Below are 25,811 nucleotides of genomic sequence, written 5' to 3' on the forward strand. Positions count from 1 at the left end.
TATTCCTTTTCTAAATGTGTGTGCTTGTATCTTCCATCTCTGATATTCAGCTTTTAGATATAAATAAAAGGGAATGATTCAAAAATAACTGTAAATTTTATCTTGGGGTGATTAATGAAGGAGAAGTATACCTATTGCTAAAAATGAATTGGTTTTACAGCTAGCTATGACTTATTTTTTTAATAGGAGGTAGAAATATTAAATATTTAAAGCATAATGAGAATTGACTAATTAGAATGAAAATTTCATGATATGATTTGATAAAGTAGGTTTTAACTACCACATTGAATAATGCAAACTCAATGTAAGTTCCTGTGTGGTTTTTGTCCATGGGTTTTAGGTAGCATGCTTTGAACATTTTGGTAGTCCAAGAAAGTATTTGTTATATTTGAAAGAATCAGCCTCCTTTATTGATACTGCTTCAGTTCTTTAAATGTGCGTTTTCTTCAGGCTAATAAATATTCAAGGAATGGATTTTGAGAATTGCTGAAGAGAATTACTTATATGAAAATACCTGAAAAAACCTGTATTTATCATTAGATACTTCTTACCATGTTCCCTTTATTTGGAGATTCTCCCCTAAGAGTGATGCATTCTTGGACAGTGTGGCATGGAGGTAGGGTGTGTGGGGATGGAAGAGACAGAATTGTTTACAGGGAACAGCTCTCAATTGCCCACAAACTGTAATTCATCAGAATTTAGAATGTCATAGCAAGGGCAAAATATCCTATTTTTAACTCCTAGAAAAATATTTAGGACTGGAAGAGACAAGAAGCCCCGTCTATAGTGGATAGTTTGATACCTCAATTTATCATTTATGAAGGCTTCCCCAAAACAATATTCTTTTGACTTGCCCTTTTGGTTGAGTCCCTGGAGTTTAATATACCTCCAGGTATTGCAGTCTAAATTCTGGGTGGAGGTGAGAGTTATCCCTTTTTTTTTTTTTTTTTTTTGTAAAAAGGGGGCAGGCCTGTTTTGAAAGGGAAAGAGTACATTCGGAAGATGATCTGTAAACTGATTGTTTGAAAGTCTTCAGCTGCTCCTTGTGTACCCTTTTTGAAGAGCTGATAAAACCAAGAACTCAGAAAGAAAGGAAAAAGGCAACACAAAATACTCCTCATAGTTTATTCATTTACTGATGGAAGAGCTCTTTAATTGCTCGATGAGAATTATGTAGAAATTATATGGAGAAGGTTCAAGAGATAACGTTAGGTCCATATGAGACACTGCTCTAGTTCTAAGATGACAAATCAGTTGTGCACTTTGTTTTTGATGGAATGATTTTTCTCTTGATCTCACTGTTATCCCTTTATGTGGTTGTGTCTCAGTTATGTAAAAAATCATGTTGAAAAATTTGGTTAGTTTGGTTTAGCCTAGCTCATTGGTTCTCAATGTGTCATTCTCCAACCAATGGCATCAGCATCTCCTGGGAATTTGTAAGAAGTGCAAATTCTTGGGCCCCTTCCTAGATCTACTGATCTGAAACTCTGGGAGTGCAGCTCAGCAGTCTGTGTTTTCATAAGCCCTTCCTTCAGGTGATTCTGACGTACACCACTGTGCCACTTACATATGTTTTTTCTTTCTTTTTTTTTTTTAATTAATTTATTTTTGGCTGTGTTGGGTCTTCGTTTCCGTGCGAGGGCCTTCTCCAGCTGCGGCGAGCGGGGGCCACTCTTTATCGCTGTGCGCGGGCCTCTCACTGTCGCGGCCTCTCCCATTGCGGAGCACAGGCTCCAGATGCGCAGGCTCAGTAGTTGTGGCTCACGGGCCCAGCCTCTCCGCAGCATGTGGGATCTTCCCAGACCAGGGTTCGAACCCGTGTCTCCTGCATTGGCAGGCAGACTCCCAACCACTGCGCCACCAGGGAAGGCCCTACATATGTTTTTTAACTTAATAGTTTGTCCTGGTACATCTTTCCAAATTAGCACATAGAGAACCTCTGTATTTTCTTTTTTTTAACATCTGTATAGTAGCATAGATGTGCTGTAGTTTATTTAATCAGTCCTCTATTGATGGCCACTTGAGTTTTTTCAAATACAACTTAGTGTTGTAATAGTTCTAATAGTATGTCTTAATAAAACTAATGTTTCTGATTTTCCTTTTACAACAATGCTGCTTTTCTACATTGTGGTTTATCTGTAAGGTAAATTCCTAGAAGCCGACTTGTTGGGTCAGGGGTTTCAATGCATTTATATTGCCGAATTCCCTCTGTAGGAGTTGTATCAATTTGCATTCTTACCAGCAGTGTGTGAGAGGGCCTGTTTCCTTACAGCCTCACCAGTAGAGTTGTCAAGCATGGAATTTTGCCGGTGTGATAAGAAATACCTTAGTGGAAGTTGAGTATCTTTTCATATGTCTAAGGTCATTTGTATCTCTTTTTTTGTGCTTTTTGTGTTCCTGTCTTGGGTCATTTTCTTGTTGAGTTTTTGGACCTGTTAAAATATTAGGAAGGCTAACTCTTTGTGATATGAATTGCAAATTTTTTTTCTCAGTTTGTCATTTGATTTTATATAGCTACAAGTTTGAACTTGGTTCTGTCTGATTTTTTTTTTTTTTTTTTTTTTGTGGTACGTGGGACTCTCACTGTTGTGGCCTCTCCCGTTGTGGAGCGCAGGCTCCAGACGCTCAGGCTTAGCAGCCATGGCTCACGGGCCCAGCCGCTCCGCGGCATGTGGGATCCTCCTGGACCGGGGCACGAACCCGTGTCCCCTGCATTGGCAGGCGGACTCTGAACCACTGTGCCACCAGGGAAGCCCAGTTCTGTCTGATTTTATAGTCCATTCTCTTCATCACTGTAATTGTACTGCCTTAAATAATACACATTCCGCATTCCTGAAAAGATTAATTTACTGGTAACTATTATTTAATGCATCTAGCATTTTACCTTTTTTTTTTTTTTTGGCGGTACGCGGGCCTCCTACTGTTGCGGCCTCTCCCGTTGCGGAGCACAGGCTCTGGACGCGCAGGCTCAGCGCCATGGCTCACGGGCCCAGCCACTCCACGGCATGTGGGATCTTCCCGGACCGGGGCACGAACCCGCGTCCCCTGCATGGGCAGGCGGACTCTGAACCACTGCGCCACCAGGGAAGCCCGCATCTAGCATTTTAAAACTGTCTTCCAGGGCTTCCCTGGTGGCGCAATGGTTGAGAGTCCGCCTGCCGATGCAGGGGACGCGGGTTCGTGCCCCGGTCCGGGAAGATCCCACATGCCGCGGAGCCTGCGCATCTGGAGCCTGTGCTCCGCATACGGGAGAGGCCAAAACAGTGAGAGGCCCGCGTACCACAAAAAAAAAAAAAAAAAAAAACTGTCTTCCAGGGAATTCCCTCGCAGCCCAGTGGTTAAGACTCTGTGCTTTCACTGCTGAGGGCCTGGGTTCAATCCCTGGTCAGGGAACTAAAATCCAACAAGTTGCACAGCGTTCCCCCCACCCCCCCAAAAAAATCATTAAAAAAACCTGTCTTCTAATAACAGTTTCTTGCCACAATAGACACGGCATCAGCGAGGAGATACACATCCTCTTACTTTAGAAGAAATTTTGGATGAAACACAACATTTAGATATTGGACTCAAGCAGAAACAATGGCTAATGACTGAGGTAAGAATAGGCTTAAATTATTGTAAAAAAAAAATTGCTCTAACTAGGGTTTTCATATACTGAGATATGATAATTTTTGCTTTTTCTTAAAAGAATTGGTATAGGGTTTTTGTTCTTTAAACATACACATTTTGAGATTGACTTATTTTCATATAACCTTATGTACCTATTTAAAAATGTCAAAGACTTTAGCATAAAGGTTATAAAGAAGTCAGTCATTGTACCAGTTTTTAACTTTTTACAGAATAATTGATGCTTATTTTGAATTGCTGAATTTAAAGTGTACATGTTGGCAGGTTGTATTGTTTCTATATTTTAGGACATTTAAAGCATGAGGTATTATAGGGAAAGCAAGATATTTTGTTAAGCAAGATACTTGTTATACCACTACTGCTATTATGATTTGATAGTGATGTTACTGCCTCTAGCAAATTACTTGGAAAAATAATCATGAACATTGTAATATGTTCCACACAACATTGGAAGAAAAGGAATCCCCAACCACCAGTGACCACGCTAATTTGGAAATGAGTAGCACTTTAAAAGTTGAGATATTTGTCTCTTTTCTGTTTAAGTATGAAATGACAATTTAATAAGACAACTTTCTAGGACCAGTGCTGATTCTAAAGACCAAATGTAAACTTCCTAAAATATAATTTAATTTATTTTATTGAGCAAATATTGTTCTTGATTTTACTAATGTAAAATGAACCAGTTAGTATCGTTGTAGCTCATTATATTAGTGATATACAAATAGTGGTAATCCACATTTAAATGTTTTTTTTAATTTTTTTTTTAACATCTTTATTGGGGTATAATTGCTTTACAATGGTGTGTTAGTTTCTGCTTTATAACAAAGTGAATCAGTCATACATAAACATAGACATATGGGAACGTATGTTCCCATATGTCTTCCCTCTTGCGTCTCCCTACCTCCCACCCTCCCTATCCCACCCCTCCAGGCTGTCACAAAGCACCGAGCCAATATCCCTGTGCCATGCGGCTGCTTCCCACTAGCTATCTACCTTACTACGTTTGTTAGTGTGTATATGCCCATGACTCTCTCTCGCCCTGTCACAGCTCACCCTTCCCCCTCCCCATAACCTCAAGTCCGTTCTCTAGGAGGTCTGCGTCTTTATTCCTGCTTTACCCCTAGGTTCTTCATGACATTTTTTTTCTTAAATTCCATATATATGTGTTAGCATACGGTATTTGTCTTTTTCTTTCTGACTTACTTCACTCTGTATGACAGACTCTAGGTCTATCCACCTCATTACAAATAGCTCAGTTTCGTTTCTTTTTATGGCTGAGTAATATTCCATTGTATATATGTGCTACATCTTCTTTATCCATTCATCCGATGATGGGCACTTAGGTTGTTTCCATGTCCTGGCTATTGTAAATAGAGCTGCAATGAACATTTTGGTACATGACTCTTTTTGAATTTTGGTTTTCTCAGGGTATATGCCCAGTAGTGGGATTGCTGGGTCATATGGTAGTTCTATTTGTAGTTTTTTAAGGAACCTCCATACTGTTCTCCATAGTGGCTGAACCAATTCACATTCCCACCAGCAGTGCAAGAGTGTTCCCTTTTCTCCACACCCTCTCCAGCATTTATTGTTTCTAGATTTTTTGATGATGGCCATTCTGACTGGTGTGAGATGATATCTCATTGTAGTTTTGATTTGCATTTCTCTAATGATTAGTGATGTTGAGCATTCTTTCATGTGTTTGTTGGTAGTCTGTATATCTTCTTTGGAGAAATGTCTATTTAGGTCTTCTGCCCATTTTTGGATTGGGTTGTTTGTTTTCTTGTTATTGAGCTGCATGAGCTGTTTGTAAATTTTGGAGATTAATCCTTTGTCGGTTGCTTCATTTGCAAATATTTTCTCCCATTCTGAGGGTTGTCTTTTGGTCTTGTTTATGGTTTCCTTTGCTGTGCAAAAGCTTTGAAGTTTCATTAGGTCCCATTTGTTTATTTTTGTTTTTATTTCCATTACTCTAGGAGGTGGGTCAGAAAGGATCTTGCTGTGATTTATGTCATAGAGTGTTCTGCCTATGTTTTCCTCTAAGAGTTTGATAGTTTCTGGCCTTACATTTAGGTCTTTAATCCATTTTGAGCTTATTTTTCTGTATGGTGTTAGGGAGTGATCTAATCTCATACTTTTACATGTACCTGTCCAGTTTTCCTAGCACCACTTATTGAAGAGGCTGTCCTTTCTCCACTGTACATTACTGCCACCTTTATCAAAGATAAGGTGTCCATATGTGCATGGGTTTATCTCTGGGCTTTCTATCCTGTTCCATTGATCTATCTTTCTGTTTTTGTGCCAGTACCATACCGTCTTGATAACTGTAGCTTTCTAGTATAGTCTGAAGTCAGGGAGCCTGATTCCTCCAGTTCCTTCTTTCGTTCTCAAGATTGCTTTGGCTATTCGGGGTCTTTTGTGTTTCCATACAAATTGCAAAATTTTTTGTTCTAGTTCTGTGAAAAATGCCAGTGGTAGTTTGATAGGGATTGCATTGAATCTATAGATTGCTTTGGGTAGTAGAGTCATTTTCACAATGTTGATTCTTCCAATCCAAGAACATGGTATATCTCTCCATCTATTTGTATCATCTTTAATTTCTTTCATCAGTGTCTTACAATTTTCTGCATACAGGTCTTTTGTCTCCTTAGGTAGGTTTATTCCTAGATATTTTATTCTTTTTGTTGCAGTGGTAAATGGGAGTGTTTTCTTGATTTCACTTTCAGATTTTTCATCATTAGTATATAGGAATGCCAGAGATTTCTGTGCATTAATTTTGTATCCTGCCACTTTACCAAATTCATTGATTAGCTCTAGTAGTTTTCTGGTAGCATCTTTAGGGTTCTCTATGTATAGGATCATGTCATCTGCAAACAGTGACAGCTTTACTTCTTCTTTTCCGATTTGGATTCCTTTTATTTCCTTTTCTTCTCTGACTGCTGTGGCTAAAACTTCCAAAACTATGTTGAATAAGAGTGGTGAGAGTGGGCAACCTTGTCTTGTTCCTGATCTTAGTGGAAATGCTTTCAGTTTTTCACCATTGAGGATGATGTTTGCTGTGGGCTTGTCATATATGGCCTTTATTATGTTGAGGAAAGTTCCCTCTATGCCTACTTTCTGCAGGGTTTTTATCATAAATGGGTGTTGAATTTTGTCAAAAGCTTTCTCTGCATCTATTGAGATGATCATATGGTTTTTCTCCTTCAATTTGTTAATATGGTTTATCACATTGATAGATTTGCGTATATTGAAGAATCCTTGCATTCCTGGAATAAACCCCACTTGATCATGGTGTATGATCCTTTTAATGTGCTGTTGGATTCTGTTTGCTAGTATTTTGTTGAGGATTTTTGCATCTATGTTCATCATTGATATTGGCCTGTAGTTTTCTTTCTTTGTGACATCCTTGTCTGGTTTTGGTATCAAGGTGATGGTGGCCTCGTAGAAGGAGTTTGGGAGTGTTCCTCCCTCTGCTATATTTTGGAAGAGTTTGAGAAGGATAGGTGTTAGCTCTTCTCTAAATGTTTGATAGAATTCGCCTGTGAAGCCATCTGGTCCTGGGCTTTTCTTTGTTGGAAGATTTTTAATCACAGTTTCAATTTCAGTGCTTGTGATTGGTCTGTTCATATTTTCTATTTCTTCCTGATTCAGTCTTGGCAGAATTTGTCCATTTCTTCCAGATTGTCCATTTTATTGGCATAGAGTTGCTTGTAGTAATCTCTCATGATCTCTTTTATTTCTGCAGTGTCAGTTGTTACCTCTCCTTTTTCATTTTTAATTCTATTGATTTGAGTCTTCTCCCTTTTTTTCTTGATGAGTCTGGCTAGTGGTTTATCTATTTTGTTTATCTTCTCAAAGAACCAGCTTTTAGTTTTATTGATCTTTGCTATTGTTTCCTTCATTTCTTTTTCATTTATTTCTGATCTGATTTTTATGATTTCTTTCCTTCTGCTAGCTTTGGGGTTTTTTTGTTCTTCTTTCTCTAATTGCTTGAGGTGCAAGGTTAGGTTGTTTATTCGAGATGTTTCCTGCTTCTTAAGGTGGGCTTGTATTGCTATAAACTTCCCCCTTAGAACTGCTTTTGCTGCATCCCACAGGTTTTGGGTCGTTGTGTCTCCATTGTCATTTGTTTCTAGGTATTTTTTGATTTCCTCTTTGAATTCTTCAGTGATCACTTCATTATTAAGTAGTGTATTGTTTAGCCTCCATGTGTTTGTATTTTTTACAGATCTTTTCCTGTAATTGATATCTAGTCTCATGGCCTTGTGGTCAGAAAAGATACTTGATACAATTTCAATTTTCTTAAATTTACCAAGGCTTGATTTGCGACCTAAGATATGATCTATCCTGGAGAATGTTCCATGAGCACTTGAGAAAAATGTGTATTCTGTTGTTTTTGGATGGAGTGTCCTATAAATATCAATTAAGTCCATCTTGTTTAATGTATCATTTAAAGCTTGTGTTTCCTTATTTATTTTCATTTTGGATGATCTGTCCATGGGTGAAAGTGGGGTGTTTAAGTCCCCTACTATGAATGTGTTACTGTCGATTTCCCCTTTTATGGCTGTTAGTATTTGCCTTATGTATTGAGGTGCTCCTATGTTGGGTGCATAAATATTTACAATTGTTATATATTCTTCTTGGATCGATCCCTTGATCATTATGTAGTGTCCTTCTTTGTCTCTTTTAATAGTCCTTATTTTAAAGTCTATTTTGTCTGATATGAGAATTGCTACTCCAGCTTTCTTTTGGTTTCCATTTGCATGGAATATCTTTTTCCATCCCCTTACTTTCAGTCTGTATGTGTCTCTAGGTCTGAAGTGGGTCTCTTGTAGACAGCATATATAAGGGTCTTGTTTTTGTATCCATTCAGCTAATCTGTGTCTTTTGGTGGGAGCATTTAGTCCATTTACATTTAAGGTAATTATCGATATGTATGTTCCTATTCCCATTTTCTAAATTGTTTTGGGTTCGTTATTATAGGTCTTTTCCTTCTCTTGTGTTTCTTGCCTAGAGAAGATCCTTTAGCATTTGTTGTAAAGCTGGTTTGGTGGTGCTGAACTCTCTCAGCTTTTGCTTGTCTGTAAAGGTTTTAATTTCTCCATCAAATCTGAATGAGATCCTTGCTGGGTAGAGTAGTCTTGGCTGCAGGTTTTTCTCCTTCATCACTTTCAGTATGTCCTGCCACTCCCTTCTGGCTTGTAGGGTTTCTGCTGAGAGATCAGCTGTTAACCTTATGGGGATTCCCTTATGTGTTATTTGTTGTTTTTCCCTTGCTGCTTTTAATATGCTTTCTTTGTATTTAATTTTTGACAGTTTGATTAATATGTGTCTTGGCGTATTTCTCCTTGTATTTATCCTGTATGGGACTCTCTGTGCTTCCTGGACTTGATTAACTATTTCCTTTCCCATATTAGGGAAGTTTTCAACTATAATCTCTTCAAATATTTTCTCAGTCCCTTTCTTTTTCTCTTCTTCTTCTGGAACCCCTATAATTCGAACGTTGGTGCGTTTAATGTTGTCCCAGAGGTCTCTGAGACTGTCCTCAGTTCTTTTCATTCCTTTTTCTTTATTCTGCTCTGCAGTAGTTATTTCCACTATTTTATCTTCCAGGTCACTTATCCGTTCTTCTGCCTCAGTTATTCTGCTATTGATCCCATCTAGAGTACTTTTAATTTCATTTATTGTGTTGTTCATCGTTGCTTGTTTCATCTTTAGTTCTTCTAGGTCCTTGTTAACTGATTCTTGCATTTTGTCCATTCTATTGTCCATTCTATCTCCAAGATTTCAGATCAACCTTACTATCGTTATTCTGAATTCTTTTTCAGGTAGACTGCCTATTTCCTCTTCATTTGTTAGGTCTGGTGCATTTTTATCTTGCTCCTTTATCTGCTGTGTGTTTTTCTGTCTTCTCATTTTGCTTATCTTACTGTGTTTGGGGTCTCCTTTTTGCAGGCTGCAGGTTCGTAGTTCCTCCTGTTTTTGATGTCTGTCTCCAGTGGCTAAGGTTGGTTCAGTGGGTTTCGTAGGCTTCCTGGTGGAGGGGACTAGTGCCTGTGTTGTGGTGGATGAGGCTGGATCTTGTCTCTCTAGTGGGCAGGTTCACGTCTGGTGGTGTGTTTTGGGGTGTCTGTGGCCTTACTATGATTTTAGGCAGCCTCTCTGCTAATGGGTGGGGTTGTGTTCCTGTTTTGCTAGTTGTTTGGCATAGGTTTTCCAGCACTGTGGCTTGCTGGTCGTTGAGTGAAGCTGGGTGCTGGTGTTAAGATGGAGGTCTCTGGGAGATTTTCGCCGTTTGATATTATGTGGAGCTGGGAGGTCTCTTGTTGACCAGTGTCCTGAAGTTGGCTCTCCTACCTCAGAGGCAGAGCCCTGCCTCCTGGCTGGAGCACCAAGAGCTTTTCATCCACACAGCTCAGGATAAAAGGGAGAAAAAGTAGAGGGAATTAGTAGAAGTATGAGGAAAGAAAGAAGGAAAGGAGGGTAGGAAGGAAGGAAGAAAGAAAGAAAGAAGCAAAGAAGGAAAGAAGGCAAGAAGGAAAGAAAGGAGGGAGGGAGGAAGGAAGGAAGGAGGGAAAGAAGGAAAAAAGACAGAAAGAAAGAAGATACAGTAAAAATAAAATAAAGTATAATAAAGTTATTGAGTTAAAAAATTCTTATTTAGAAGAAAAAAAAAAAGGGACGGATAGAACCTTAGGACAAATGTTGGAAGCAAAGCTATACTGACAAAATCTTACACAGAAGCATACACATACACCCTCACTAAAAGAGGTAAATGGGGAAAAATCATAAATCTTGCTGTCAGAGACCACCTCCTCAATTTGGGATGATTCGTTGTCTAAAGGAGGGAAGGAAGGAAGGAAAGAAAGGAAAGAAAGAAAGAAGGTAAATATAATAACGTTATTAAAATTAATTATTAAGAGAAAAAAATTAAAAAAAAAAAACAAACATGGACGGATAGAACCGTAGGACAAATGGTGGAAGCAAGACTATACAGACAAGATCTCACACAGAAGCGTACACATACACATTCACAAAAAGAGGAAAAGGGAAAAAATCATAGATCTTGCTCCTAAAGTCCACTTCCTTAATTTGGGATGATTGGTTGTCTATTCAGGTATTCCACAGATGCAGGGTATATCAAGTTGATTGTGGAGCTTTAATCCGCTGCTTCTGAGGCTGCTGGGAGAGATTTCCCTTTCTCTTCTTTGTTCTCACAGCTCCCAGGGCTCAGCTTTGGATTTGGCCCTGCCACTGCGTGTAGGTCGCTGGAGGGCGTCTGTTTTTTGCTCAGACAGGATGGGGTTAAAAGAGCCGCTGATTCGGGGGCTCTGGCGCACTCAGGCCGGCGGGGAGGGAGGGGCACGGAGTGCGGGGCGGGCCTGCGGTGGCAAAGGCCGGCGTGACTTTGCACCAGCCTGAGGCGCGCTGTGCGTTCTCCCGGGGAAGTTGTCCCTGGATCCCGGGAACCTGGCAGTGGCGGGCTGCACAGGCTCCGCGGAAGAGGGGTGTGGAGAGTGACCTGTGCTCGCACACAGGCCCCTTGGTGGCGGCAGCAGCAGCCTTAACGTCTCCCGCCCGCCTCTGGGGTCCGCGCTTTTAGCCGCGATTTGCGCCCGTCTCTGGATTCCGCGCTTTCAGCCGCGGCTCGCGCCCGTCTCTGGGGTCCGCGCTTTCAGCCGCGGCTCGCGCCCGTCTCTGGGGTCCGCGCTTTTAGCCGCGGCTCGCGCCCGTCTCTGGGGTTCGCGCTTTTAGCCGCGGCTCGCGCCCGTCTCTGGAGTTCCTTTAAGCAGCGTTCTTAAACCCCTCTCCTCACGCCCCAGGAAACAAAGAGGGAAGGAAAAGTCTCCTGCCTCTTCGGCAGGTGCAGACTTTTCCCCGGACTCCCTCCCGGCTAGCTGTGGTGCACTAACCCTTTCAGGCTATGTTCAAGCCGCCAACCCCAGTCCTCTGCCTGCGCTGCGTCCGAAACCGAAACCCGAGCCTCAGAGCCTCAGCTCGCAGCCCCGCCCGCCCCGGCGGGTGAGCAGACAAGCCTCTCGGGCTGGTGAGTGCCGGTCGGCACCGATCCTCTGTGCGGGAATCTCCCCGCTTTGCCCTCCGCACCCGTTGCTGTGCACTCCTCCGCGGCTTCGAAGCTCCCCCCTCCGCCTCCCGCAGTCTCCGCCCGCGAAGGGGCTTCCTAGTGTGTGGACACTTTTCCTCCTTCACAGCTCCCTCCCACTGGTGCAGGTGCCGTCCCTATTCTTTTGTCTCTGTTTATTCTTTTTTCTTTTGCCCTACCCAGGTATGTGGGGAGTTTCTTGCCTTTTGGGAGGTCTGAGGTCTTCTGCCAGCCTTCAGTAGGTGTTCTGTAGGAGTTGTTCCACGTGTAGATGTATTTCTGGTGTATCTCTGGGGAGGAAGGTGATCTCCGCGTCTTACTCTTCCGCCTTCCTTCCCTAAAGCCTTGTATTGTCCTATGTTGAATGTCCTCTCAAAATTATTGTTTCAACTTTTCAACAAGAGTATATCCACCAATATGGTTCCACAGAGATATGACATCAGATATGACACACAGAAACAGCATTATTAGGGTAATTTTTGACGTAGGAATTTCTAAATCAAAGTCTTTTTTTCCTATATCGACAAAGGCTCGAAAACTTCCCAGCTTATCCAAGTTCAGTCTCCTTCAGCGAATTTCAAACTTATTTTTCCTAGCTCCTTCTCCTTTCACTTACTACTAGAAAACCTAAGTATATGCTATGTAGTTAGAAGGCACTATTCTCCTTAACAACAATTTTTCTCTTAAAATACTTTCCACAAATTGTCTTAAACAAAGCGTCTCCCAGACAAGCAGTAAGACGACATCTAAGTCAGTATATCTACGTAGGTCCACATTTAAATTTTGATGCTTTACCTAATCTTGAAATTTCATGGACTACCCACATTAGGTAAAGTTTATTTTAATTACTATTCTATTCTCCTTCCTTCCTTCTTTCTGTTTCTTCTTTTTATCCTTTCAGGATCAGGCTGGCAGCTGTAGAAGAAAATTAATAGGGTTGCTCTTTCTTGAAGGGCTTTCCTTCTGATACTAGCTATACAACAGGACTGACTAGAAACATAATTATATTCAGTAATTTCTGCATTCCTACTCAGTTTCAATCTCAGCTGACAATGTTATAGGTAAATTTCTTATGCGCACTAGTCTGGTCCTTTTCAGTTCCTTCCACAGCTGCTAGTGCCATTTGATACCATGTGGAGAAGACTGAATATTGGTATTTTCATCCCACTGTAATGTTTCTCACATTATAATCCCAATATGTGATAAACTATACTTTGAGGGTGGGGTAGGCAGTACCCATTTCACTTTGTCTAGTGATGTTAATATGTGTTTTATTGATCCTTACCTCTTTTGTCTTCCGAAAGAATATGGGTACAGCGTTCTTCAAAGCAGTTGTAATAAAGTGGTTTCTTTCTCATCCAAAGAATCTATATAAATAATAAACAGTTTCTTTTATAAAAAATGAGCACCATGCTGGTTTCTACCTGTTGTTTTGGATCCTGGATGTCCGGTGTTTTAGATCTTTTGATATCCACAGGATACTTTTAGTTTGCCACTGTAATACGAGTATTGTGTTTTTTTTAATAATTGGTAGAATTAAATAATGTATATATGGTATTTCCTTTTGTTAATATGTCCAAATTGTGTCACTGTTACAGGCATTAGTCAATAATCCCAAAATTGAAGTAATAGATGGAAAGTATGCCTTCAAGCCCAAGTACAACTTGAAAGATAAGAAGGCCCTACTTCGGCTTTTAGATAAGCATGACCAGCGAGGCTTAGGAGGAATTCTTTTAGAAGACATTGAGGAAGGACTGCCCAATTCCCAGAAAGCTGTCAAGGTAACCTCTCTTTTCTTTCTATGCCTTAATATAATTTGAATTAATAATATCTTTTGGTTTTAAAAAATATCATGACTTAAAAAAAAGTTATTTTTAAAACCTCCTCCATCATATATACTTGGGGGTTGTTACGAGCCAGTTAGAGATTTGAAATTTGTGTTTTGTGCTGTAGAGCAGGACAGAGCATAACCATTTTTGTGGAACTTTTGACAGCTCCCTTTTGTGTTGTTATGTATGATTGATTCTTCAAAATATTTCTGGAAAGATTTCCTCAAAGACAGTCTTTTTCTTATAAGTTGTTATGTTTGTATTTAAGAACTCCTTCAACAACGCTTGTGCATATTGCTAACCTGAGGGAATCAGAGGCATTGAAACACAAGAACATTTATAATTTGGTTGTTTCGAATTCCTAAAGGGGCTATTAGTAAAAGTGATAGAGTCTACATTTCCTGTTTAAATTTTCAACTCTCTTGGGAAGGCTGCGAGTCTCTGTTATTCAAAATTGCTAGCGATTGATGTTAACCTGTAAGCAGGTTCATTCTTTTTGCTACCTGTGGAGAAAACATGCTTCTTTCTCTACTTCTTGGTAATTCAGTTACACACGTTAGCTTTTTTGGTATTGTCCCACAAGTCCCTTAGACTGTGTGTGTGTGTGTGCGTGCACGCACGCGTGCTTTTGGACTTTGTTGTTGTATTGATCTGTTGTTAATTGTACTGACTTTTTTTACCTCCAATTTGTTATTAAGCCCAATTGGTTAATTCTTTATAGATTGTATTTTCAGTTCTAGACCTTTCTCTTTTTTTAACAATCCCCTCAAGAGAGGTTTTTTTTTTTTTTTTTTTTTTTTTTTTTTAATATTTATTTGGCTGCACCAGGGTCTTATTTGTGGCATGTGGGATCTAGTTCCCTGACCAGGGATTGAGCGTGGAGTCTTAACCACTGGACCACCAGGGAAGTTCCATCTAGACTTTTCTTTTCATTCTTTCTTAGGTTTCTGTTTCTTTTCTGAGATTTTGTTTTTTTTCCATTCATTACAAGCATATTTTACATTACATCCTGCGTGTAATTTCTTGTAGCTGCTTTAAAATTCTCCTAATTTCAAGAGCTGGGTCATCTTGGGGATGGTCTGCTCTGAGACTTTGTCTCTTGAGTACGGGTCATGTTTTCTTTCTTCATATACCTAATTTCTGTTGAGTCTTGAACACTGAATTATATGGCTCAGGATTCTGTTATATTCCTCCAAGGAGTGTTTTTGTTTGTTTATTTTGCTTTTAAGTGGGCATTTGTCTTGACTAGAGTCAAACTTCAAACTTTGTATTCTCTGTGGTGGATGGCATACGACACATCTGTTTTGTTCTTTTAGCTCTATTCTTTTTAAAATGTCTTGTCCAGAGATTAGTATAGTAGTTTTCTTCCGGTGGGCTGATCCCTTAGGAGCTACTTGGCCATTACCAGATGAAGAACTGTTTTTAAGATTTTCACTTAAGTGTCTAAACTTAACCTGCACAAATGTTGCAAATAATATGTGACCAAAGTTGATAAATTGTGCACTATTTATAGCATGTTGAAAGGTAGAACTACTGAATCCTAGCTTAACAGTTGGGAGTGCTAGGTACATTTCCTGCTCTATTCTTTTTCCCATTTTGATACAGGCTAGTATTGTTACTCTTTGGTAGGCTTTATATTACATTCTAAAGTAGAATAGTAACGTAAACTGATAATTGCTTTTTCTATTTTAAATAATTTTGTGATGTAAAGTCACATTGTCACCCTATTTTTTTTTTTTTAACATTTGGCTTCCACTTTTTTTCTTTTTCTTTTTTTTTTTTTTGGCTGCGTTGGGTCTTCATTTCTGCACGTGGGCTTTCTCTGGTTGCGGCGAGTGGGGGCTACTCTTGGTTGCAGTGTGTGGGCTTCTCATTGTGGTGACTTCTCTTGTTGCAGAGCATGGGCTCTAGGTGTGCAGGCTTCAGTAGTTGTGGCATGTGGGCTCAGTAGTTGTGGCTTGTGGGCTCTAGAACACAGCCTCAGTAGCTGTGGCACACGGGCTTAGTTGCTCCGCAGAATGTGGAATCTTCCCGGACCAGGGGTCGAACCTGTATCCCCTGCGTTGGCAAATAGATTCTTAACCAGGGAAGTCCCTGTTACCCTGTTTTTAATGGCTCTCTTCCTTAAGGAGTAGAGCTGAAAAGGGGTCATGAAAAGCACACAGTCTGTCATTTGCAAGCAGTATTATTTCTAAATTGTTCGAAGCCCCAAGTTTTTAAAAATCCTCACATTTTAAATATGTGAAGATATGTTCTAAGTAATTTCTCAAGGGAGAAATTTGGCCTAATTAAGTTAAATCCCTTCTGTGTTGTTTCCTTTTCTTCAGTTCTTGGTGGAGATAGAAGATAACTTTTACTGTCATTTTGTTGACCATATAGACAATGAGAAAAACCAGTGGCTGTTCCAGATTATTCATCTCTCAGTAGTTGTTTTTTGGGGGTTTTCTAATAATTAAATTAACTTCCAGAATAATTTTAATAACTCTGTGTTTGTGATATGGTTTAATTTTAAGATGGTGTATTGAATGAACTAAGGGTTTTTTTAATTAAAAATTCTTTTTAATTGTAAAAAATGATCATAGTAAGTCTGGTTAAATGCGTCACATACATAGTTATCAAAAAAATTATTTTGTGATAAGAACTTTTAAGATCTCTCAGCAACTTTCAAATATGCAATACAGTATTATTAACTATAGTCATCATAATGTATAGTGCATCTCTATGACTTATTTTACAACTGGAAGTTTGTACCTTTTGACCCCTTTCTTGCATTTTGCCCACCCCTTGACCCACTCACTGCCTCTTGGGACCATCAATCTGTTCTCTGTATCTGTGAGTATATATATATATATATATATATATATTTATTTATTTATTTATTTAAGATTTCACATATAAGTGAGATCATACAGTATTTGTCTTTCTCAGTCTGACCTACTTGACTTAGCATAATGCCCTCAAGGTCCATCCATGTTGTCGCAAATGGCAAGATTTCATTCTTTTTTATGGCTGCGTAATATTCCATTGTTTATATATAACACATTTTCCTTATCCATTCATACATCATTGGGCACTTAGGTTGTTTCCATATCTTGGCTACTGTAAATAATGCTGCACTGAACAAGGTGGTGCATATATCTTTTTAAGTTAGTGTTTTCATTTTCTTTGGATAAAAATACCCAGAAGTGGTATTGCTGAATCATATGGTAGTTTTATTTTTAATTTTTTGAGGAACCTCCATACTGTTTTCCAAGGTGCCTACATCAGTTTACATTCACACCAACAGTGCAGTAGGGTTCCCTTTTCTCCATATCCTCACCAAGACTCATACCTTTATTATGTTGAGGTATGTTACCTTGGTATCCACATTGTGGAGAGTTATCATGAGTGGATGTTGAGTTTTGCCAAATGCTTTTTCTGCATTTACTGAAATGATCATATGATTTTTATCTTTCATTTTGTTAATGTGCTTATCACATTGATTGATTTGCAGATATTGAACCATCCTTGCATGCCTGGAATAAATCCCACTTGATTGTGGTGTGTGATTCTTTCAATGTATTGTTAAATTTGGTGTGTTGACTATTTGGTTGAGGATTTTTTGCATCTATGTTCATTAGGGATATTGGCCTGTAATTTTCTTTTCTTGTAGCATACTTTATCTGGTTTTGGTATCAGGGTAATGCTGGCCTCGAAAAATGAGTTTGATGAACTGCTTCAGTTTTTTGGACGAGTTTGAGAAGGATTGATATTCTTCTTTGTTCAGTAGAGTTCACTAGTGAAGTTATCTGGTCCTGGACTTTTGTTTGTTGGGAGATTTTTGATTACTTATTCAATTTCTTTATTAGTAACTGATCTGTTCAGAATTCCTATTTCTTCATGATTCAGTCTTGATAGCTTATATGTTTCTAGAAATTCATCCGTTTCCTCTAGGTTGTCCAATTTTGTTGGTGTACGTTCATAGTAGTCTCTTATTCTTTGTATTCTGTGGTATTATTTGTAATGCCTTTCATTTCATTTCTGATTTAATTGAGTTTTCTGTCCTTTTTTCTTGGATAGTTGAGCTAAAGGTTTGTCAATTTTGTTTATCTTTTCAAAGAACCCGCTCATAGTTTCATTACTCTTTTCTGTTGTCTTTTTAGTCTCTATTTAACTTTATTTCTACTCTAATCTTTGTTAGTTCCTTCCTTCTACTAACTTCATGCTTCATTTGTTCTTTTTCTAGTTCTTTGAGGTGTAAATTTAGGTTATCCGATATTTTTCTTGTTTTTCGATGTAGGCATTTATACCTATGAACTTTCTCTTAGAATTGCTTTTTTTTTTTAACCTCTCATAAGTTTTGGTATGTTGTATTTCCATTTTCATTTTTTTCAAGGTATGTTTAAATTTCTTCTTTGACCCAGTGATTAGCAGCATATTGCTTAATTTCTGCATATTGCTTAATCTCTGCATATTTGTGAATTTTCCATCTTGTAATTGATTTTTAGTTTTACGTACCATTGTGGTCAGAAAAGGTGCTTGATGTGATTTGTTAAGGCTCATTTTGTGGCTTAACATATTAACTATCCTGGAGAATGTCAAGTGTGTACTTGAGAATAATGTGTATTCTATTGCTTTTGGATGGAATGTTCTTTATATATCTGTTAAGTCCATGTAGTTCACACATTGATGCCTAAGGCTGAGATTATTGTTATCTAAAGGCTCATAGATTGAGACTTTATTTCTGTGATGAATTTTACCATCATCATTATAGTCCAGATTACTGCTATCAGGCTTTCTGCATTCTTGTTCTCATTAATTAATAATAATGAAATATCTTATATCAATTTTCTTGTCATTGCTAGAGTAGTAGAAAATGAAAAATTTTTAATTGTCAACTGTGCTCAGTGAAAGCTAAAAGATAGTAAAGACTACTCAAGTCTTTATATTTTCTTTAAAGATGATGCAGTATTTTGGGCAGTGCAGGAAGAAAACTGAAGGATGGCTATTTATCTCATAGTTGCACACACATTTTTAGGTGATTTAATCATTCTTCCATTTTCTTACTGTTCTAGCTTTTCAAAGCATAATTGGAAATGATAGATGGATAATGATGAATAACAAAATATTTCAAGGTAAAGGAAAAGTAAGAACAATGAGTTTCCACAGTTTTTCTCACAGATTAATGAAAGGGTCCAGTAGACCCAAATTGTAATTGCAACATAGATTGAATTTTCTATTTAAAACAATTTTTGTACTTTGGATGTACTTTGGATGCTCTCTAAGAATAAAAGTCTCAAAATATCAATTCTTAAAAATAGAACTGCTCAAGAAAGAAACTCAAGAATTAAAATTTGGTCTAGTGGACCCTAATGGTGTACTGAGGGTTAAAGGAAGTGGGAGTCCTTTGTTGTTTTTTTAAAAAAAAAAAGTTTTTGTCTTGGGTGATGTAATTTGGAGTTAACTGAAAATTTTTTCTTTATCTTTAAGGCTTTAGGGGACCAGATACTATTTGTAAACCGTCCTGATAAGAAGAAAATTCTTTTCTTCAATGATAAGAGCTGTCAGTTTTCTGTGGATGAAGGTGAGCCTTTCTGTATAGATACTTTCTTTAATTTGCAGACATGTTACAAATTTAGGGTGACAGAATTTATAATATTATAATACAATTATAACTTAAATTTTATAATACTGCTTTTTTAGCATTATCATCTCAACGCTAATAACTTCTATGTCTAATGTATTGTTTCTCACAATGCAGTTTGAAATGTGTAATTTGAAAGATTTTAGGTACAGTCATAGTATAGCAGTTCATGATTTCCTATGCTCATAGCTCAGCTGTACCAAACAGCAGTTTATTTATTTCTGTTGTTTTACAAATATTACTTCATATCTTGATATGAAAGCTTGTTTCAGGATGGGAAAAAGAATAAACTTTTTGTGGAGACTGATATTCTCTTAAATAACTTAGAATTTTTTGATTATGAAATTGGATAAGAAAGGAGATTAATTTTTTCTTTCTGGCAATTCTAGAGTTGTATGCTAAGCTATATGTTGTCTTGTACTAAATGTGTGATACTTACATTTTAGTTTAAAATATTTCATCAATATTTTCCAGTAAAATAGTAATTAAACAAGGGTTTAGTCACAAGAAATTTCTTTTCTATACAAGTAGATATTCTCATGTAAGCAATTATGTTTTACTCTAAATTTGTATTAATTTTGAAGTTTTATCAAAAGGCAAGAAAAGGATTGAATGTCATTTTAATTATAAAATTTCAAAAGTGATACAAACTCCCAGCAAAATATTCTAAAAATATAGAGGGACATATAGTACGATAGTAGTATAGACTGCAAACAGTGAAACTATTGCTGTGTCAACCTGGTAGTCATATTGACTTTTTTCTATGACATTAAATGAAAGAGTTTCTGTTGAATGAGTAATTTTGTATAAGAAGTGCATTTACAAATCTTGTCCCTATAGAGCCCAAACCTGTCTTGATTATGACTTGTAATTTGTACAGTAACCCTAAGGTTTTCTCTTATGTGTTATCTGGCTGTAGATAATCAGGCTTGTGGTGCTATAGTTTAGTCAACCTAAGGTTACTTAGATGACCATGATTTTTTGTAGGAAATAGAATATTGTATTTTTGGGAAAATCTTCATCCAGAATACCTTGTATTGATATATAGTTGGTTCTCGATAAATGTTTGTTAATTAAATGAAATTTGCAAAGTATTCCGGCTCTTCTATAATGCCATTTCTAATAAATAAGGTAAGCTTCCTGTATGTAAACAAGATAGTAGTCAGCTCCTTCTGTACGTTGTAATGATAGGTGCTCATTTAAGAAAGGTTTGGCTGAGCAATGTTTGTATTGCCTGAGTCTCTTTTACTTGGAATTTTGGTGTTATGTAAACTTTTATAATTGTCAAATTGATTTCTTCCTTTTAAAAACTTGATTTTTAAGTCCTTCTGAGTTTAAACAAAGAAACAACTGATTCCTTTATTCTTAAGCATAGTTAATCCATTTGAAGAAGATTTTCACAGTATTAAAAAAAACTTATCACAAGTATCACATGTTCAAATAGTAAGGAAGATCTTACAATAAACAGCAGATGTGCTTTTCCTTTCTCTAGTTCCAGTCCCTTTTTTTTCTGGCAAGTAACTTAACTGGTTTTATTTTAGATTCTTCTGGTGGTTTTTCCCATCTTGCTAAATAATATGCTCATACTGTTATTTTTTTAACTTGAAACATCGTCTAATGACTTATTCTTTATCATCTCTCTGATTCCAACACGTATTTCTCTTTTCTACTTCCCAATATAGTACATCGCTATTTTTAGTTTCTCTTTCATTTATCTTGGCACTTTCAACAACGTAAACCTTCTCAGTGGGAATTTTTAGTATTAAGTCTGTTCTGTAGATGGCAGCATAGTGTAGCATATCTGTTCTGGAAGTAGATGTTTAAATTGAGGCAAATGTTTGATAGGAGAGAGATTGCAGTAGCTCTGTAAGAGTAGCATGAAACTGTAGGATTTCTTGATGGTATTTCATTGGAGAAATTTTAGGAGTACACTTGGATTTAGCAGTAACCCTCATAGTACTCCTTACACTAAGCCATTGTGATTTTTGTGTGCCTTGTGTGTGCTTTCTGTGGATACTGTTGTTTTAACTTTGGTCAGTGTTTTCCTGTTTATTTTTATTTTTTTTGCGGTACGCGGGCCTCTCACTGCTGTGGCCTCTCCCTTGCAGAGCACAGGCTCTGGACGCGCAGGCTCAGTGGCCATGGCTCACGGGCCCAGCCGCTCCGTGGCATGTGGGGTCGGGCCCAGCCGCTCCGTGGCATGTGGGATCTTCCCGGACCAGGGCACGAACCCGTGTCCCCTGCATTGGCAGGTGGACTCTCAACCACTGCGCCACCAGGGAAGCCCCTGTTTGTGTATTTTTTACCTACAGTTCTGTTCCTTAGTATTACCTGATTTCATTTGCCATGTTATGTGGCCTTTCGCAAGGCTTAAACTCCTCCCATCTCCTCATTACTTGGCTATAAAGACAAAATGAGGATTTTCACTTTTTGCACCTCAGATTATAAAAGTAATCATATATGCTTTTTAGTAAAATCCCACACATCTAGAAATAAGTGCTGTAAATAGTTTAGTGTTTATTTCTCTAGTTTACTTTCTGTATACTACAGGTATTCAGTGATGCTGTGTGGCTATTTATTTATTTTTAGGATATTATTTATTTTATTATTTATTTATTTATTTGGGTTGTGCCAGTCTTAGTTGCGGCACATGGGATGTTTGTTGTGGCATGTGGACTTCTTAGTTGCAGCATGCGGGATCTTTAGTTGCGGCATGCCTGGGGAATCTCGTTCCCTGATCAGGGATCAAACCTGGGCACGCTGCATTGGGACCGCAGAGTCTTACCCACTGGACCACAGGGGAAGTCCCCCTGTGTGGCTATTTAGTATTGTTTCATAGGTGTCTCTGATGCATGGATTTTTAAACACTTAACATTGCTGCAGCAAATATCCTTACAGACCTGATACGGTGGATATATGTATATGTATTTTTTATGTTAATGAAACAGCCATATAAATCAGGAAAATATTGGGAAGGTAAACAATAAATTATTTTTGCATCTTTTAAAGATCTTTACTGCTATTGGTGAAATACGTTACTAGATTTCTCAATATTGAACCATCCTTTTAGTCCTAGAATAACCCTTCTTTGGCGCCTGTATTTCTGCGTTCCTTTTACTAATGTATTTAAGGATTTTTGCCTTTTTCTTTTTTTGTGTGCTTTCTCAGGGTTTGGTATGGGTGTATGCTGGATTCATAAAAAGAGAAGTGCAGATTTATATTTTTAAAATTTATTTCGATATTTGTAATTGTTGAAGCACATTATACATACTCAGGTATAAATGGAATATAAATGAAATAGCTGTTTACATTTTTATATAGAATTACCATTGAATGTGGTAGCTACAAGTGAACTAATGAAGGTGTGATTCATTGGCAACTTATATACCATAATTGGTGTTTTCCTTAAGTGATAAAGAATTCTTGGTAAAGTTCTAAAAAATAAAAGGTGTAGCTTTTCTGTGATTACAAAGGTTAATCATACTGTATTCATATACATTATACACTTTATATTCTTAGAAAATCAAGTGTGTATTAAACCAGTATAAGAAATACTTTGTTTATATACATAAAACAGAATTGGGTTCTAGGCTCAGTTTATTATAAATTGGTATTTATCATTAATCTGTATACTTTCTAATAAAGATAGTTGGGAGGATGCAGGTTTTTCAGTCTTGGCAGTATTGATATTTGGAGCTGGATAATTTTTTTGATAGGGTTGTCACAGTGCATTTTGGGATGATTAGCAGTATCCCTTGCTGCTTTAGATGCCATTAGCATACCTTTCCCCACAGTGTGACACCCAAAAATGTATCCAGACATTACCAAAAATTCCCTGGGGAGCAGAATTGCCCAGGTTGAGAGTTATATTAAAGGTACAGTTTATGTTCATAAAACAGAAATATTACGATATGTTGTCTTCAAGCTTCTTTTCCTGCGTTCCTTCATTCAGCACATTCAGTGATATGAGGGATAGCAAAGTGAATGAGATTTCTGTCCTTGAGCCCAGGCGGAGGGTGGAATGACATGGGTACACATATGGTACAACATGTCGCTGTGGTGTTCATACAGTGCTGTAGAGACCCTGGGGCTCACAGCCACCCACAGGATCCTCAGGGGTAAGATGCTGTTCTTTTAGTTGAAAGTGTCGGTATTGCATAAGTCACTAATTTTAAAAACGGAGGTTTTTTGTTAATGATTAAATTATGTGTTTCCAGAGAAAACCTATTGAGAACAGATGCACATCTTTTTATATATATATAAATTTATTTATTTATTTATTTATGGCTGTGTTGGGTCTTTGTTGCTGCTCATGGGCTTTCTCTAGTTGTGGCGAGCGGGGGATACTCTTCATTGTGGTGTGCAGGCTTCTCACTGCGGTGGCTTCTCTTGTTGCAGAGCACAGGCTCTAGGCTTGCGTGCTCAGTAGTTGTGGCTTGCAGGGTCTAGAGCGCAGGCTCAGTAGTTGTGGCGCACGGACTTAGTTGCTCCGCGGCCTGTGGGATTTTCCTGGACCAGGGCTTGACCCGTGTCCCCTGCATTGGCAGGCGGATTCCTAACCACTGCGCAACCAGGCAAGCCCACAGATGCATATCTTAACATTTGTCTTTCTCACTGTCCGCCTGTCTGTCTTTTTTTGTATTTTATTTCTCAAAATAATTACGCTGATCAAGTTATTTGTTTTAGCTCACTAGGTGGCAGTCTTAGCTCTAGAGAGGAAATGTTGAGTGGGCAAGCTTTCAGTCACACTGAAGATTCACCCTTCATTCTATCTGTGATAGAAGCAAATGTCCAAAAATGAGATATAGCATAAGTAAGGAGAAAGTCTATTGTGTAGTAATTTAAAAAAATTAAATAGGTAAGTGAACCCAGAGTAGTTGGACCTAGGTATGTGTTTTATTTCAGAGATATTTATTTTCTTAAATCAGAATCTTATTCATTAGAGGCAGTATAAATGCAGTGGTCAAGAGGATGGTCTGAGTAATTGATCTGTAGGTTTAACTCTTGGCTCTGCTCCTTACTAGCTTAGGCAAGATACTGCCTAGTAATACTTAACCCCTCTCTGTCTTAGATTCCTCACCTATAAAATAGGAATAGTGGTATCTGTACTTCAGTGGTCCTTATGGGGATTAAATGAGCTAATATAAGTAAAAATGCTTAGAGCTTGGAACGGAGCCTGGCACATAGTAAGAATAGTAGTATCAGCAGCTTAACTATTATTAGTAACATTAAAAATATAAAATAGTACCAAAATATTAGGTGTTTTAATCTTACTCATCTGGTTACTTTATTCCGCTATCTGGTTATTAACTCAGTGGATCTGTGGTTTTGCAGTTGGTTAGACAGGTAACAGAGAAGCAGAGTCAGTTCAGTCGGAGTGCTGATGTGTGGCAGTGACATACTGTTAGGTGGTGTTTCTGTATGAAGTCCGATGACAATCTGACTGTCCCCCCATTGCTGGTAACCATGTTAGTCACATTGTTCTCAAAGCTTGACTAAGAAGTAGATAGTTGGGGGCTTGTAGCTTTCACTTAGAGAAAGCTGGAGAGAGCACTGTTCCCACTCTTGCAGCAACAACAAACCCTGGGCAGCTGCAAAGTTGCAGTTTTCTTGACTCCATCAGAGAGCTGAGGTTGCAGGGCAACCACCTAACCTGAAATGGAAGGAAAGGCAGGCACTTCCAAGAAAAAGGTGGGATGGAAACACTTGTTTACCTGGCACAGGGAACATGACCACTGCTCAGAAGAATTCAGTTAAAATGTTTAATGACCTGCTAAACGCTTAGTGTGGACTAGCAAGCGAGTATAGAACCCCTGGGGGCCACAGACACATGAGAGTTCGCACCCACTCACAGGCTCTTCTCCGCAGACTGCCCTCGCTGCTTACAAAGCAAAGGCCAGGGTGGGGGGAACTGGCATTATAGGGCAGGTCTGGAGGAGGGGAGCAGTAGACGCTTCCGAAAAGACATGAAGCCCTATCTGGCTTCTCCTTCCTCCCTGTCTCCTATGAGACAGAAGCCTTCAACTCCTGTGAGAAGAAAAGAAAGAAAAACCCTCTACCTGGGGGAAGGGAGGAATATATGCTGGGCCCAGAACTTTGGCAGAGGGGGCAGGGCAGGAACACTGAGAAGGCTATCCCCAGACACCTCGGAACATAGGGCTTGTCTAAATAAAGCTGAGGCTTAATCGGAATATCAGAGAACTCCCACCCACCCCCATACAGGCTGACAGATTTGGAGTAACAGGTAGCAGTGGAATTCCATGAGAGTCGCAAGAGCATGGAGGCTGACAGACCATCCCGGGTGCAGCATAGGGAAGACCTAAAAAAGCAGGTTGAGCAGACACTGAGGAAAAACCCTCTGGCAAAGCAGGCTCTACCCTAAACACCCTTAGGTATGGCTAGAGGCATTCGGAGCCTGTGGTGCATTGTGGGTAACCATAGCAGCAACAAATTCCAAACCAAGTTCACATTCTGACAATAGAATGCCTCTACCTCCACACGCTGAAGGCCTAGCAGAAGGAAAGGCGTGCCCATTTCCCAGCACAGAAACTATTTACCTCAGTCTCAGCTGTCCTACAGAGGATATCCTGCTTTCAAAAAAATTATGAGGCATAGAAAGAAGCAAGGAAAA

General features: G+C 38.6%; 1 protein-coding gene across 3 annotated transcripts in view; it reads left to right on the forward strand.

The window, feature by feature from the left end:
- The window catches only part of GTF2E2 (general transcription factor IIE subunit 2), a 73,414-nt gene that overhangs the window by 24,571 nt on the left and 23,032 nt on the right, over window positions 1-25,811 (forward strand). For 2 of the 3 annotated variants that reach the window (XM_067721748.1, XM_067721750.1), the window contains exons 4-6: window positions 3,488-3,595; window positions 13,327-13,509; window positions 19,027-19,120. In XM_067721748.1, the coding sequence (XP_067577849.1) occupies window positions 3,488-3,595; window positions 13,327-13,509; window positions 19,027-19,120 (385 nt within the window). The remainder of the gene's footprint in view (window positions 1-3,487; window positions 3,596-13,326; window positions 13,510-19,026; window positions 19,121-25,811) is intronic. The other variant, XM_067721751.1, reaches the window with a different exon arrangement.

The sequence above is a fragment of the Pseudorca crassidens genome, chromosome 21, assembly GCF_039906515.1.
Source record: "Pseudorca crassidens isolate mPseCra1 chromosome 21, mPseCra1.hap1, whole genome shotgun sequence".
NCBI lineage: Eukaryota > Metazoa > Chordata > Mammalia > Artiodactyla > Delphinidae > Pseudorca > Pseudorca crassidens.